The sequence below is a fragment of the Schistocerca nitens genome, chromosome 4, assembly GCF_023898315.1.
Source record: "Schistocerca nitens isolate TAMUIC-IGC-003100 chromosome 4, iqSchNite1.1, whole genome shotgun sequence".
Lineage (NCBI taxonomy): Eukaryota > Metazoa > Arthropoda > Insecta > Orthoptera > Acrididae > Schistocerca > Schistocerca nitens.
The window spans coordinates 70,975,676-70,993,420 of record NC_064617.1 but is presented as its reverse complement, the minus strand read 5'-3'; the positions used below and the strand labels follow the sequence as shown (position 1 = coordinate 70,993,420).

General features: G+C 44.1%; 1 protein-coding gene across 3 annotated transcripts in view; it reads right to left on the bottom strand.

The window, feature by feature from the left end:
* Window positions 1-17,745, bottom strand: part of LOC126252953 (uncharacterized) — a 46,059-nt gene that overhangs the window by 22,214 nt on the left and 6,100 nt on the right. For 2 of the 3 annotated variants that reach the window (XR_007545869.1, XR_007545870.1), the window contains exons 2-3: window positions 16,327-16,563; window positions 3,363-3,539 (exon numbers count right to left, since the gene is read on the bottom strand). Coding sequence is in view for 1 of the 3 variants with exons in the window: in XM_049953967.1 (XP_049809924.1) it covers window positions 3,535-3,539; window positions 16,327-16,563 (242 nt within the window). In the remaining 2 variants the exon portion in view is untranslated. Of the gene's footprint in view, window positions 1-3,244; window positions 3,540-16,326; window positions 16,564-17,745 lie in introns of those variants that run through there. The other variant, XM_049953967.1, reaches the window with a different exon arrangement.

Sequence of the window (17,745 nt, the reverse complement as noted above, 5' to 3'; positions counted from 1 at the left end):
CTGTGACCTTAGCAGTTAAGTCCGATAAGATTTCGCACACATTTGAACATTTTTGAAAGTAAAAATTGCTGGTAAAGAGTTTACTGATGGTTTTGTTGGGACTGATGAAATGTAAAGTGACGTCCAGAATTGGAAAAAGAACTGCGTTAATAGCGTACTTGCATGAGAGGACGGATGGTGCTGTAAGTCGAAATTTCAAATAGCAAGAACAAGACACAGTTACAGTGACAGAAGAAGATATAATTAAAAGGTGAGAGAGTTGGAACAGTTGAAGATAGAAAAGCTTAGAGAATTAAGGGATGTACTATTGAAACATCAGATAGCATTTTCAGAGAATCCTGAACTTATAAAAGATATTGAGTGTTGACTATTGGTCAAAAACTATGAATCTTATTTCATCACGCCGTATCCAGTCGTTTTGTCACTGAACCCTGGGATCAAAAGTGAAACTGACAGAACACTAGATTGGGTGAATTATAGAACTATTTACTGGTTGTTATTACAGTTTTGTAGATGCAGTAAAAATCAAACGGTAGTACACATTTGGTTTAAGATGTGTGGAATGTTAATAAATGTTTGGTAATAAAAAGGAGGGTTCCGTTGCCAGTAAACAGAAGTATACATTTGGTTTTGGATGTCTGGAAATTTTAATAAATGTTGTTGTTGTTGTTGTGGTCTTCAGTCCTGAGACTGGTTTGATGCAGCTCTCCATGCTACTCTATCATGTGCAATCTTCTTCATCTCCCAGTACCTACTGCAGCCTACATCCTTCTGAATCTGCTTAGTGTATTCATCTCTTGGTCTACCTCTACGATTTTTACCCTCCACACTGCCCTCCAATGCTAAATTTGTGATCCCTTGATGCCTCAAAAAATGTCCTACCAACCGATCCCTTCTTCTAGTCAAGTTGTGCCACAAACTTCTCTTCTCCCCAATCCTATTCAATACCTCCTCATTAGTTACGTGATCTACCCACCCTATCTTCAGCATTCTTCTGTAGCACCACATTTCGAAAGCTTCTATTCTCTTCTTGTCCAAACTGGTTATCGTCCATGTTTCACTTCCATACATGGCTACACTCCATACAAATACTTTCAGAAACGACTTCCTGACACTTAAATCTATACACGATGTTAACAAATTTCTCTTCTTCAGGAACGATTTCCTTGCCATTGCCAGTCTACATTTTATATCCTCTCTACTTCGACCATCATCAGTTATTTTACTCCCTAAATAGCAAAACTCCTTTACTACTTTAAGTGTCTCATTTCCTAATCTAATTCCCTCAGCATCACCCGATTTAATTTGACTACATTCCATTATCCTCGTTTTGCTTTTGTTGATGTTCATCTTATATCCTTCTTTCAAGACACTGTCCATTCCGTTCAACTCCTCTTCCAAGTCCTTTGCTGTCTCTGACAGAATTACAATGTCATCGGCGAACCTCTAAGTTTTTACTTCTTCTCCATGAATTTTAATACCTACTCCGAATTTTTCTTTTGTTTCCTTTACTGCTTGTTCAATATACAGATTGAATAACATCGGGGAGAGGCTACAACCCTGTCTCACTCCTTTCCCAACCACTGCTTCCCTTTCATGCCCCTCGACTCTTATAACTGCCATCTGGTTTCTGTACAAATTGTAAATAGCCTTTCGCTCCCTGTATTTTACCCCTGCCACCTTCAGAATTTGAAAGAGAGTATTCCAGTTAACATTGTCAAAAGCTTTCTCTAAGTCTACAAATGCTAGAAACGTAGGTTTGCCTTTTCTTAATCTTTCTTCTAAGATAAGTCGTAAGGTTAGTATTGCCTCACGTGTTCCAACATTTCTACGGAATCCAAACTGATCTTCCCCGAGGTCCGCTTCTACCAATTTTTCCATTCGTCTGTAAAGAATTCGCGTTAGTATTTTGCAGCTGTGACTTATTAAACTGATAGTTCGGTAATTTTCACATCTGTCAACACCTGCTTTCTTTGGGATTGGAATTATTATATTCTTCTTGAAGTCTGTGGGTATTTCGCCTGTCTCATACATCTTGCTCACCAGATGGTAGAGTTTTGTCATGACTGGCTCTACCAAGGCCATCAGTAGTTCTAATGGAATGTTGTCTACTCCCGGGTAATAAATGTTTGGTAATAAAAAAGAGGGTTCCGTTCCAGTAATGATATTTTGGCTGGGTTCTAACGGGTGAAATAACTTTCAACCATGAACTTGACTACTAGGTACTGGCAGATTACATCAGCTTCTAAATTGAGCAAGAATATGGCTTTCCTCTTCGACAGTAAATGTTACCCTTTAAGGTTGTACCATATGGGCTAAATTTATCGGGAAGCAACATTACTCGTGTGCTGGACCAAGCCCAGGGAGAGGAGTTAATGAGTAAAGTAGTTTTGTTTGCCATTCTTATTGCTACTAGTGGGAGGAACCCAACAGGACCTCCTTATATGACTAAAGCAATACGGAGTGACAATCAAGTCGTGAAAATCTCATTTTGGGAGAAATAAACTGAAATCTTTGGGGCATAGCGTGAGCAAGGAGTGAATTTTGCACAAATAAAAAATTAAAAAAAATAAAAGGGAAAAGAAAAGCATGGAAATGATAAAGAACTCTACTTGACCTCGTTCAAAAGGACAAATTCGTCCGTTTTTTGGCGTGGTTGGATTTCATCGATGTTTAGTTGGTAACTAAATACTAAACAGTGAGTCATTGCTAAGCTGAATTGGGGTGAGAGCTAACTTGAAAAGGGATGAACCATGCGAAAGGGATTTTATAAGGGTGAAAGAATGCTTCGTTAATGTAAAATTGCTGGAACGCCCAAGTTTGAATAAGGATTTGAGCCTTGGGGCAGATGGTATGAGTTTGCCTGTGATGTGTTCTAGGAACACACGGAAGTAGAGGCAGCGAGAGAAGCAAATGTGGCATTTCCTAGTAGGATATTAAATGTCATTGAGAGGAATTAATCGACTATGAAAAAAAGGCCTATGCCTTGTGTGGGCATTTCACAAATATAGATACCATATTTGTTATTGGACAGACACATGAAAGTCTTCATGCATTACAAATCTTTGGTGGTGTTCAAAACATGCAGATCGTTTCATCCAGGAGACATTACTTGAGCACTGGATTTACAATAGTATTCATTTCAGATTAAATACAAAAAGGGAGTTGAGAATATGGTACCTGATGCTTCTTCATGGCTACTTTCTGTGCTAGAAAATGAAGGGGTACATTTATAAGAATAACGTAATATAAGAGACTATTTCCTTGGTACTGCAGAGTATACATACATACATATACGTACATCCATTTTTATAATTTGTGTGGGTATAAATACATGGATAATATATTTTCAAATAACATACCAGTTTTGTTGTAGAACTGATAGAACAATAAAATCCCAGCTATATTTGTAGATAAGTAGACTTCTCGTGATTATGACTGTTGAGAGGCCCCGAAAAGCGTGCAGCAACTGCGAGAAGATGGGATGCCTCAGTTGAAACGTGGACAATGCTTCCCCGTTCCATTTCACGTCGTTTAGCCTGTCAAAATAAAATGGAGTCACTTGATGTAACAAATCAGTCTCTGAAAGCTGATTACATTCACTAGAAACGAAAAGTGAAAGTTAAACGCAGCTTTCCTCTTTTCCAGTTCTTATGTTTTTCTTTGAAAGAAATGCCCAGCTCATTAGAAATGAATGAAAATATTAAACTGAGTTCTCCTGGCGAAAATCACTAGTGGTATGCGTGTCTGATGAGACATTTTTGCTAAAATGAGCGGTCTCTGTTGGAATATAAGAATGTTTGTGCACACACACATATAAAATTGTGACAGGAGAAGGAAATGCTCAAGTACAGGCAGATTATTATTATTGCACGGCCTTACAGAAATTTGATAATCATATCCCAGCAGTTAGTGTCACTTCGTGCAAGGGTTTCACACCACCTTTACAAATAAGGACTGGGCAGCTATCCGCAATTTGTCTCCCTACCTGTTCCTCTGCACTTTCACAATAACCCTTCCCCTTCAAGGTGTGACCAGGTCTCTCTTCTGTTATTCAGATGTGGCGTTCGCGACGAGGCAGACCAAACCCTGCAACCCTCCTCTTCGGGATCTGAATCAAATGGGTTTTCTAGGCGGATTTTAATGCCCAGGTTCTCTCCATTTCTCGGTGACGTAAAAAACTTGTGTGACATGAACATCAACAAAAAGTGGCCACTGTGATTTCAGGCGTACAGTTCGCGGATTCTGGAAAGCGCTATTTGGAACTAAGTTCTCATGGATCTGTCTTCTTACCAATTTCCACCTTGGCAGCTTTGGTCATGAAACAAGTAGAGCAACGCTGGATATAACAGGCATCCACTGAGTTGATTTGACAGTGCCATTAACGGTCGTAATGGCCTCATTCCGTCTTATTTATAAGCACTCTCTTTTCCTATGCAAAAATGGTTCAAATGGCTCTGAGCACTATGGGACTCAACTGCTGTGGTCATAAGTCCCCTAGAACTTAGAACTACTTAAACCTATTTAACCTAAGGACATCACACAACACCCAGCCATCACGAGGCAGAGAAAATCCCTGACCCCGCCGGGAATCGAACCCGGGAACCCGGGCGTGGGAAGCGAGAACGCTACCGCACGACCACGAGATGCGGGCATTTCCTATGCAGGTCACAATTTTCAGCATCTGTGTATACAAGTGAAATCGCAGAATAGCGTGGCGTACTATTCTCATTTGTCCACCAGATGTTTCTGGCATTAGCGTTCAGTAGATCTCCTACTGAGCCAAGCTTCTTTGACAGATTCGTGCAGGACTGCATAAATAACAGTGGCAGGTAGAGGGAGAGCAGCAGTTGTGATAACCTCTGATCTCATCTAACTGCTCGTGTAATTTTCTGTGTGCCTCTATATCATGGAGATGGGTCATTGTGGCCACTGTTTTACCTGGGGTTTGTCTGGAGTCTGCATCTGCAAATATAGTCATTCAGTACGTTGTAAACTTGGAGGGATACGACGACCCAGACAGTGTGCAACCAGCCCCAAGCGATCAATTTTGCTCCTAGAAGTCCATTACGAAGAGCAGTATAAACTGCACAGGACCTTGGTGTGCGAAGGCATTGGGCAAGAAAACACTTGCAATGGATCCTGGATCTACGGCGTCGGTTCCTACTCACTCGTCCTAAGAAGAGTGTGACTACGTGCTTCCTAAGCTCTATTGCCAGAAATGCAGCGGAGTGTTTGTTGGCTGCTGACGAGCTTCCTAATGCATTTCAGACAATGAGCAACAGGGTTCAGATCCGCAGTCATCACTGACTACAGTTTTGACTTAATACTCTCACCTAAGAGAAATTCAAAGCCTCTCCAGCCAGAAGTGCATTGGCGTCATCTTGCATGGAGAGGAAATATGCAAGTGCTCTGATCAGCTGTACATCAGGCGGCGGCATCTCTTCTCTGTACCTCTTGGAGTTAACAGTTTCCTTCCAAACGTCAATGACGACGTGTGGCTTCGTGTGCCTAGCCAGTATGAGACTTCTACGGGTCAATGGACGGTTATCATGAAACAGGCTTCGTTCCAAGTTTCGTTATTTTCTAGTGTTTCGGCTAGTACCTCTAACTCGATAGACGAGCGTACGGCGAGAGGTGTTACTCAAATTTAAGTGGAATTCACCTGCGAAAAGCAGATTTCCCCAATCATTTACGACACAAAGAACTGCCAACACTCTTGTCACATCACGGATCTAAGTCGTAGCTTTTTCTTAGCTTTCAGTGATGTTTCTTTTCGAAGCAGGGAATACTAATTTCCTGAAGAGATAGCACAACCTAGCATTTTATGGAACTCTTGGAGGTCATTTACAGTGTTGGGTCCTTTTCCTCCTTCAATAAATTCGTTCTCTCCCATTATGCCTAACACTGGGATACTGATGTACCAATACAACAGGAGAATAAAATTTAATTGCTGTAGAAACATTGCTCCAGTGGGCCAATCAACTTACACTCCTGGAAATGGAAAAAAGAACACATTGACACCGGTGTGTCACACCCACCATACTTGCTCCGGACACTGCGAGAGGGCTGTACAAGCAATGATCACACGCACGGCACAGCGGACACACCAGGAACCGCGGTGTTGGCCGTCGAATGGCGCTAGCTGCGCAGCATTTGTGCACCGCCGCCGTCAGTGTCAGCCAGTTTGCCGTGGCATACGGAGCTCCATCGCAGTCTTTAACACTGGTAGCATGCCGCGACAGCGTGGACGTGAACCGTATGTGCAGTTGACGGACTTTGAGCGAGGGCGTATAGTGGGCATGCGGGAGGCCGGGTGGACGTACCGCCGAATTGCTCAACACGTGGGGCGTGAGGTCTCCACAGTACATCGATGTTGTCGCCAGTGGTCGGCGGAAGCTGCACGTGCCCGTCGACCTGGGACCGGACCGCAGCGACGCACGGATGCACGCCAAGACCGTAGGATCCTACGCAGTGCCGTAGGGGACCGCACCGCCACTTCCCAGCAAATTAGGGACACTGTTGCTCCTGGGGTATCGGCGAGGACCATTCGCAACCGTCTCCATGAAGCTGGGCTACGGTCCCGCACACCGTTAGGCCGTCTTCCGCTCACGCCCCAACATCGTGCAGCCCGCCTCCAGTGGTGTCGCGACAGGCGTGAATGGAGGGACGAATGGAGACGTGTCGTCTTCAGCGATGAGAGTCGCTTCTGCCTTGGTGCCAATGATGGTCGTATGCGTGTTTGGCGCCGTGCAGGTGAGCGCCACAATCAGGACTGCATACGACCGAGGCACACAGGGCCAACACCCGGCATCATGGTGTGGGGAGCGATCTCCTACACTGGCCGTACACCACTGGTGATCGTCGAGGGGACACTGAATAGTGCACGGTACATCCAAACCGTCATCGAACCCATCGTTCTACCATTCCTAGACCGGCAAGGGAACTTGCTGTTCCAACAGGACAATGCACGTCCGCATGTATCCCGTGCCACCCAACGTGCTCTAGAAGGTGTAAGTCAACTACCCTGGCCAGCAAGATCTCCGGATCTGTCCCCCATTGAGCATGTTTGGGACTGGATGAAGCGTCGTCTCACGCGGTCTGCACGTCCGGCACGAACGCTGGTCCAACTGAGGCGCCAGGTGGAAATGGCATGGCAAGCCGTTCCACAGGACTACATCCAGAATCTCTACGATCGTCTCCATGGGAGAATAGCAGCCTGCATTGCTGCGAAAGGTGGATATACACTGTACTAGTGCCGACATTGTGCATGCTCTGTTGCCTGTGTCTATGTGCCTGTGGTTCTGTCAGTGTGATCATGTGATGTATCTGACCCCAGGAATGTGTCAATAAAGTTTCCCCTTCCTGGGACAATGAATTCACGGTGTTCTTATTTCAATTTCCAGGAGTGTAGAAACTGGACTACAGCTGATCGTGAAAGCGTTGGGTGACCGACGAATAGCTGTTTTGCTTGTTTTGAAATTATTAAGGGGGCTGCTTGGATCGGCAGCCTAATGAGTCGGTCAACCTGCAGTGTTCTTGGTGTATTTCAGCCCAGAGATTATTCTCGTGTGCTAAACCACACATCCTTATCCCATGCAAAGAGGTCTGCGCGGTTAAGAAAAGTACTATTAACATCCGCAAAACCAATACTCGCAACAGCATCCACATCCGCATATGAAACAGGAAGGAAGATTAAAGTTTAACTTCCCGTCAACAGCGCCGTTGTTAGAGGAGGAGCACATGCTGGGGTTTCGAAAGAACGGGGAAGGACTTCGGCCGCTCCCTTTTCGACGAAAATATACCAGTATTTGCCTGGGCCGATTTGAAGAAATTGCAGGGAATTTAAATCCGAGTGACCTGACGGGAATTTGAACCATCGTTTTCTCGAATGCGAGTCCAGTGCGTTAACCACTGCATCACCTCGCTTGGTGCAATCTGCAGACGCCAAAATTCTGTAAAGTAGCACCAGGGGGCTGTGGGCCGCCTTTCCACAGGAGAGTGTGAAGTGGCCATCCTGAGCAGGTAGCAGCCCGTGACCCGGTCATTGCCCGTGCTGCTGATTTGAGTTGCATCCCTACAATTTTTCGCACAATTTACCCTGTACAATACGGGGTCCAGTGGTACATTCACAGAAATTGTTATCATAGCTTCAAGAGCACCTGCGCTCATGGAGAAACTCACAATTAGACTTTACAAGCAGAGTCATCTGGCCAAAGCACACTTCAAAGGAACCTTCGCTTACGCCAAAAAGTCGCTTTCCAGGAAAGCTATGCGGGGGCAATCCGTGATAGATAAGGATTTCGGCATTCTGTGAGAAGCATCTTGGTTGCATTGTGAACTGGAATTATTTTCTGTTTGTAAAGTGATGGGACTGTTTTCTGTCGCCATTTTACGTGCGATGGTTAGTCAAGTGACAAATTTGAGTGCAAGATTACCCCAGGCCGTTCTAGTTTACAGCGGACGCAAGCTGGTAAACCTCTGGCCTACAAAGTTGTAAGAGCGCTCCTCATTGGACAATCTAAAAACGTAGCAGAGTAGGAGTAGCCAGAACTGCAATAGTGCAGACTTTTAGCAAGCGTATTGCATGAAGCCACAAAATTAGCTGACGAGCGGAGGAATGATTCAAATTTATGTAAGAACTTTGTGCATGGGTGTATAATGACTTGATGTTGTATAATTTCTGGAAGAGGGGAGATAATCGTCTTGACAGCAAAAATGTGACTGACCAGCATTTTGCAGATCCTTTTTCGTTGGTGCGTTGGAATTGCATGGACTTGTAGAGAAGAAAAAAGATTCTGTGTCAGAGGAAAACGCACTTCGGTTCAGGAAACAGAGAACTGACTTCATTTCGGGATATGGAAGAGAAGACTTGGCCTGGAGACTTCATCTGGAGCAGAGCTGATGTGTTGCCATCTGCAGTAGATCATGGTACCAGCTATGCTCCATGTTTCTGAATGCTGAACGTGGTGAAATATCGCATCTTAGGCTGTCGCGGAGCGTGAATTACTGTGTGTTTTCAGGCGGGCTGTAATGATTAGGCGCATTTGCAATACTTTTCTCGAATGACTGAAGACTCTGCATGGCCCAGTCAACAATGTCAATTGCGTCTGTAGTTCTTCACGTGTCTGGCAAATTAAGGCGATCACTCCTTGTGGGACAAGGACTTATCTTTCCATAATTCACTCGCTGATTACTGTCTTGTACTGTTCACCTAATTCATCCAATATTTGCTGGGACACTCACGTGTTAGATTACTACTGTCCCATGATAACTGTTAATTTTCTTACTCCCTGCATTACTTGTGATCTAAGAGAACCTGTTCATGTATGTCAGCACCGAACTTTGTGATAAACAGCGGTTAATGTGAACTTTGAAGGGAAGAGACCGTTCCTTTTACGTAACACTAATTTAGAGAACCGCCATTTGAGGCTGAGTGCAGAAGGATTCAGTGGCCGGCCACGTACATTTCACGTAAGGATGATGAAGACGAGAGAAATTGGGTCCAGTATAGGGACGTATGAGCTATCATTTTTCCCGCACTCTATTTACGAGGGGAATAGGAAAGGAAGTGACTAGCAGTGGTATAAGTTAACCTCCGCCACGCGCCGTACAGTGGCTTGCATATTATGTATGCTGATGTAGATGTCATAGCTAGCTGAGCACCCTGTTTGCTATCTCTTCTGAGGTACAGCATCGATGTTTGATGTTTGCTAGGGCCATCAGCGTCCTATTAGTTATCTGTTGCACAACGTTTTTCGTTACGAAGAGCAGTAAAAGCTGCCTAAGACTTTGGCATGCGAAGACATTAGGGGAGAGAATACATGGAATGCAACCTAGATCTACAGACCGGTTTTTGCTCACTGGTGTGAACAGTATTTTTATGTCATCTGATGTTCGTTGTAAGAAGAGTGTGAGTAGTCACCATTGCAGGTCTCGTCCATGCAGTGCAACGGGTTTATCCGGGATCTGTCAGTCATATTTTGGGCTGGGATGATGTACAGATATCTGAAGCCACCCGTCGATATTGATAACATTTTTAATACGTTGCGGTATCGGAAAAGGATGTGTCAACCTGTTGTCCAGCCCTACAGCCAACATTTCGCCGATGGGTTCTTCTTCCAAGACAATTTAGCACTTGAACATCTCGGCCTCCTCAGAAACTTCTTCCTACAGGAGGCAGGAATCAAACGAATGGAATGGTAGTGATACCTATGAACAGGGATCTGAGAAATTCTATGGGGACTAGCTGAAACTTCGAGTGCATCGTTGCCGCAGGAAGCCTGATGTCGAAGACTGAGACTGCCTTGGATAGCAACATCTCGACCAGGTCATAGGCACCATGACGAGAAGAATCCAAGCATGTTACGTAACATAGTGTAGAGAACAAGGATAATAAGAGTTATCGAGCAACAGACCTCGACGTAACTGATGTTCAAAATCACTTCATTTATTTTGATAATTGTTTCGTTCTTATTTTGAATGTGGTTGTAATTTTAGTTTCATAAGGCTGATTATTTCATTCTGTCCGAACTAAAGTGTAGGCTCACTGACGATCCCAAATATGAGGCAAGGGGTAAACCTTTTAATTGCTTCATAATTATAAGGATAAATTATTACCCTAGCTACCACACATGCTTTTATGTGGTGGTTCCTAAGCTCTATTGACAGAGAAAGAGTGGAAGAGTCTTTGTTGGCTGCTGACGAGCTTCCTAATACATTTTAGACAATGAGCAACAGGGTTCTGAACCGCAATCATCACTAGCTACAGTTTTGATTTAATACTCTCACCTAAGAGAAATTCAGAACCTCTCCATCCCGAAGTGCATTCACGTCATCTTTCATGGAGAGGAAATATGGAAGTGCTCTGATCAGCTGTACATGAGGCTGCGGAATCTCTTCTCTGTACGTCTACGAGTTAACGGGTTTTTTCCAGTCTTCAATTGCGGGGTGTGGCTTCCTGTGCACAGCCCGCATGAGACTGCTACAGGTCATTGGACAGTTACCATGAAACGGGTATCTTTCCAGGATTCACTATTTTTCAGTTAGGCGAGCGTACGGCTAGAGGCGTTATCAAATTTAAGTGGAATTCGCCTGTGGAAAGCAGATTTCGCTATTAATTTACGAGCCAGAGAACTGCCAACACACTTGGCACATCAAGGATCAAAATCACAGGTTTTTCTTAGCTTTCAGTGATGCTTCTTTTCGAAGCAGGTAATACTAATTTTCTGAAGAGATAGAAAAATCTAGCGTTTTAATGAGATCTTGGAGATCATATACAGTGTTGGGTCATTTTTCTCCTTCAGTAAATTCGTTTTCTCCCATTGTGCTTAACATTGGGACACTGATGTACCAATACAACAGGAGAATAAAATTTAATTCCTGTAGAAACATTGCTCCAATGCGCCAGTCAACTTAGAAACTGAACTAAAGCTGATCGTGACTGCGTTACGTGACCGACGAATCACTGTTTAGCTTGTTTTGAAATTATTAAGGCGCAGCGTGGATCGTCAGCCTAATGATTCGGTCAAACTGTAATGTGTACTGAATGTATTTCAGGCCCTAACTTATTCTCATCCGCTAAACCACAGGTCGTTATCTCATGCAACGAGATCTGCGCAGTTAAGAATAGTACTACTCACATCCGCAAAACCAATACCCTCAACCGCATCGACATCCGCTTATGAAACATGAAGGCAGATTAGAGTTTAACTTCCCGTCAACAGCGTGGTTGTTACAGGATGAGCATATGCTGGAGTTACGAAAGGACGGGGAAGGGCTTCGGTCGCTCCCTTTCCGAAAGAAATATCCCGGTATTTGCCTGGACCGGTTTGGAGAAATCGCAGAGAATTTCAATGTGAATGACCCGACGGGAATTTGAACAATCCTCCTCTCGAATGCGAGTCCAGTGTCCTAACCACTGCGTCACCTCGCTTGGTGCAATCTGCAGACGCCAAAATTCTGTAAAGCAGTTTAACGCACCACTGCTCTGACGAAACGCTTATGCCTGGCCTGAAAAAGTCCTCACCCGGATCTGATGTGAATTACGGCTGGAGGTGTTTCAGTGAAAGTCGTATTAAATTCACACTGTTTCCTTTTGCACACAAGAGTGGCACAAACGTATTAGTTTCTTACTTATGTAGAAAGCCGGCCGGTGTGGCCCAGCGGTTCTAGGCGCTTCAGTCTGGAACCGCGCTACCGCTACGGTCGCAGGTTCGAATCCTGTCTTGGGCATGGATGTGTTTGATGTCCTTAGGTTAGTTAGATTTAAGTAGTTCTAGATGTTAAGTCCCATAGTGCTCAGAACCATTTGAAACATTTTGATGAAAAGAAATTTCCTCTTATTTGTAACATTTCGCGCACGGACCTCGTAATTTGGATCACTATATTTTAGTATAACATGGGCCGCCATATTCTCGATACGGTCGGTAAATAATAACATACAGTTATAAGTACTGAAGGAGATCTTACGAATTATTCGCGTATTATTTCTGCTGTAGGGGGAAGACAAGTGAAGTCGGGGCACCATTTGTCACTTTTTGCGAACTGTTACATGTCAGTCACATAATTGGTTTATCGTAATATACAGAAATTATGACGATGCTAAATCATCTCAACTTGCTACTCTTCTTACACTAACAAGTATAGAATCTTGCAGTTTTATACAATACAGAGAAAAGTTGATGGGTACACCGATTATATACCGAGCATGTCTAGTGACATAAGTGATCAGCAAGTAGATGGAGATTATGAAACGAACATTCCAAAGAACGGCTTGTTATGAAAGAGCCCACTTATCACGCTATGGTTTCTTTTTGGAATTGCATAAATGAGCAGAATAACTACAAAACACATAGGAATTACTGAGATGTAAGGCTGCTGCTTATGAAATGAAAATAGAAACAACATTTAAAAGTATAGAAAAACTGGAAGAAGAACATGTGGCCGTCTTTAACCCTAACAAATATTAACAATGCAAGCGTTCTTCTCCAGAGCACTGCACAGTCAAAACTGTATATTCGTATGTATCAAATAGAAAAACTGTAATTGTGAAGTTCAGTTAAATGTCTTAAGGCAATTGATGGTCCATTCGGAAAGTAGACGTCTAGCGACGAACTGTCAAACGGGCACACACACCGCGGAGCCTTGTCAGTTACTGTAAACACTGCCGACCGAAGTGGCCGCGCGGTTCTGGCGCTGCAGTCTGGAACCGCGGGACCGCTACGGTCGCAGGTTCGAATCCTGCCTCGGGCATGGATGTGTGTGATGTCCTTAGGTTAGTTAGGTTTAACTAGTTCTAAGTTCTAGGGGACTTATGACCTCAGCAGTTGAGTCCCATAGTGCTCAGAGCCATTTGAACCATTTGAACTGTAAACACTGGAAAGTGCCAGTCCATGGAGCCTTGAGATCCATCAGAGATCCTTACCTGATTGGGGGCATCATACTCTTAGCGTCATAAGGAGCCATTCGTAACTTGCTTCGGAAACTGGACGACAAAAGAGGAAGCCACGGTCGCAGCAACGCGTCGTCAATAGGTGCAACGGTCGTAGCCAGACGGTAAGTACAAAGTCAGACTTCTGCTTTGCCTGTGATAAGCCACAGTCCGTTTCTCGTCTGGCACGATTTAAAATCATTATTATCTTAAGTTAATTCCCATAAATTAATAAAGTAACTATCTCTTTTAGTCAGTAACATCAGTGATTGCGACGAGTAAGCCGTCTACTTCTATACTAATTCCTCCTGTTCCCTAGTAGCTGTTTTGTATGTAATTTTCTTTGTAGTTTAGTTGAGTACACGCTGAGCCATGCTGGATGCAGTGAGTCATGCTAGTGACTAGGCATTTCGACCGATCCCCAGGGAACTGTGGGTCGCGTTTTCACAGGAAAGTGTGGGATGAGGTGACCATCCTGAGCAGGTATCAGCCAATGACCTGGTCATTGCCAGTGCTGCTGACTTGAGTCGCATCCCTACAGTTTCTTATGTAATGCACCCTGCACAATACGGGGTCCAGTGATATACTCACAGAAATCGTTATCATAGCTTGACGAGGACCTGCACTCTAGGAGAAAGAATCAGATTTTACTAGAAAAGCCATCTGGCCAATGCACACTTCAAAGGAACCTCGGCTTACGCCGAAAAGTCGCCTTCCAGAAACGTTATGCGAAGGTAGTCCGTGACAGATGGAGATTTTGGCATTCTGTGAGAAGAGTCTGGGTTGCATTGTGAACAGGAATTCTTTTCTCTTTGTAAAGTGATGTCGCCACTTTAATGGGGTGAAGAACCTCCGGCCTACAAAGTTGTAAGAGCGCTCCTCACGGGACTGGGTTGCATTGTGAACAGGAATTCTTTTCTCTTTGTAAAGTGATGCCGCCGCTTTACATGGGGTGAAGGACCTCCGGCCTACAAAGTTGTAAGAGCGCTCCTCACTGGATAGTCTAAAAAAGACCTTTCCGAGAAGTGCAGACGTTTCGGCAAGCGTATTGGTTCAAGCCACAAACTTAGCTATCGAATAGAGGATTGATTCAAATTAATGTAGGAACTTTGTGCATGGGTGTATAATGATCTGTTAATGTTGAATAACTTCTGGAAGGAGGGAATATAATTGTCTTGATAGCAAATGTGACTCTGACCAGCATTTTGCAGATCCTTTTCCATTGGTACATTGGAATTTCATGCACTTGTAGCGAAGGAAAAGGATTCTCTGTCAGAGGAGAACACACTTCGGCTCGGAAGACAGAGAACTGGCATCATTTCGGTATATGGAAGAGAAGATTTGGTCTAGAGACTTCCTCTGGAGCAGAGCTGATGTGTTGCCATCTGCAGTAGGTCATGGTACCAGCTATGCTCCATGTTTCTGAATGCTGAACATGGTGAACTATCGCACCTTAGGCGGGAGGGGTGCGAGAATTACTGTGTGTTTCCAGGAGGGTTGTAAGGATTAGGCGCATTTGCAATACTTTTCTCGAATGACTGAAGACTCTGCATGGCCCATTCAACAATGTCAATTGCGTCTGCAGTTCTTCAGGCTCCTGGCAAATTAAGGTGATCACTCCGTGTGGAACAAGGACTTATCTTTCCATAATTCACTCGCTGATTACTGTCTTGTACTGTTCACCTAATTCATCCAATCTTCGCTGGGACACTCACGTGTTAGATTACTACTGTCCCATGATAACTGTTAATTTTCTTACTCCCTGCATTACATGTGATCTAAGAGAACCTGTTCATGTATGTCAGCACCGAACTTTGTGATAAACAGCGGTTAATGTGAACTTTGAAGGAAGAGGCCGTTCCTTTTACGTAACAGTAATTCAGAGAACCGCCATTTGAGGCTGAGTGCAGAAAGATTCAGTGGCCGGCCACTTACATTTCGCGTAAGGATGATGAAGACGAGAGAAATTGGGTCCAGTATAGGGACGTATAAGCTATCATTGTTCCCGCGCTCTATTTACGAGGGGGATAGGAAAGGAAGTGACTAGCAGTGGTATAAGTTAACCTCCGCCACGCGCCGTACAGTGGCTTGCATATTATGTATGCTGATGTAGATGTCATAGCTAGCTGAGCACCCTGTTTGCTATCTCTTCTGAGGTACAGCATCGATGTTTGATGTTTGCTAGGGCCTTGCATGTCCTATTAGTCATCTGTTGCACAACACGTTTTTCATTAAATGCACATGAGCCATAGCGAGTGATCTGATTATCGGCCAGTCCAACTGATGCGGATTATTCTGACATATGTTCGGGTTTATCGCAGGTTCAGTTGTACTCTCACGCATGTACTTTGGAAACATTCCGAGAACAGCCACAGAGTTCAAGTTGTCAGCTAAAATTACAAGAGACGAGCGGTGCCGTTTCATGCAATGTTGACCATTGATCACAGGTAGCTCAATTTGACGTAAAGCATATAATATGATTGATACCGCCCTTTGATTTTTAACTTCAGACCAATTACTATTGATATATCGACATTGGTTTAGATCTCTACCCATGGGAAATGTCAGCAACTATTTCTACCACTGGGTGAAACACTGAAATCAATATCCCACCAGACTCATGAATGGGTAGCATCAGCTGCGTGTAATATATCTGAAGAAACTTTCTCTTCCTCGCCAAGTAGAAGCCATATCATTTGAAGACTACAGGCCATATCATAAGGTATTAGCAAGTTGTCTCCTAGAGGTAACCAATTTTCTGTGCAGTGTTTGTACCAACGGTAATAATCTCAAAATATAGGACAAACAGATGTTAACAAAACAAAATAATTTAGAAAGAGGAGAAGAGGATTAGATGTACGATTCGTGTCTGATGCCTTCAGTGGCGTACACACCCCTTTCGGCGGCGACGAGGCACACGATGTCCGTGGTGGCTTCCCTGACAGTGGGCCACATGAGGCCACGAATCGCAGCCAGGGAGCAGCCGCACATCTCCCCGTATTGAGGCTGCGGGTTTCCCGCAGCAGGCAGCGGCAGTTCATAGCTGCTCCTCAGTATCCAGTGTTCACAGCCTGGTATAGCAGTGGATGGTGGCTTGAGGTTCTTGCACGGTTCGCTCCAGAGGGAACATCCTACAAAATGTTTTTCAGTCATAATAATCAAATGCAGTGAATATCGAGTGACTATATATTTAAAGTGGTTGCAGCTGCCCAAACTATACACCACTGGTTCATGAGAATCAGAGTCCCATGCCATTAAACTATTCACAAATAATTCGACAGATTAAAAATAAAGTTCACTGTGGAGATCAAGACATCGAGACTCGCATAAACATGAGTAGATTCCAGTGGGCTAAGTGGGGCCCGGTTAAGGGTCAAGCGACACAAGCTGAGACTGGCGTCAGATTTGCCACAACTGTAGGATTTCTGAACGGACACTCGTCACAAAATGTGGCGACCGCTTGGAACGCCATGCTGAGGGGGGCGCCCAGGTGCAAGATTTATGTAGGGTGTGTATCACAGTTTGTGCAGTAGCAAAAACACACGAGTGAATGTATATAATGGAAAAGGGGAGGGGGAGATGGGGTGACAAATGGCAAGTCGCTTGTGTGAACAACGTTCTAGAACTGGCGGCGAGGCTAACCAATAACAACTCCAAAACGCAGCTCCAATAAATTTGAGTTCAGACCTGCTCATTACCTAACACTCGCTTCAAGTTACAAGTACAAAGTTCCATTCAGTCTGAAATCATTTCAAGCACAAACAGATGCTAAAGTATTTGGGTGACCACTTGGCATCTGAAAGCTACAACAAGTTCTAAACGACGCTAACATCTCTCCAGTGTACAAGTTACCTCGACGCCCGTCTAGAGCAGAATGACCACTTGAAGAAAATATCCCACAGCCGCCATCCGTTCGCCCTTAAAAGCCATTGTAGTGCCCTCCAGATTCCGCAACGAACACAATTTCCGTAAAATAGACGACCAATTAAACAAAGTCGCAACTACATGATATACCAGGTGTAGAAGTATGAAACCGGAATTTGGTTGCAATAATTACACGTCTGTTGTTTGAAAGTGATGAACAATATTTTATTCAAAATAATCTCCATTGCGTTTTACAGATTTCTCCCACCCCTTCGGCAGGCTATGAAATCCAAGCCAAAAGAAAGCGAAGCGAACCAGTCAGCGAGCCATTTTCGTACATTTTCAAAGGAATTGAAGCGTTTTTCAGCGAGAGCGCGTCCCAGTGATACAAACAGATGATAATCGGGCGGAGCCAAGTCTGGAGAATAAACCATATGCCGTAGTATTTG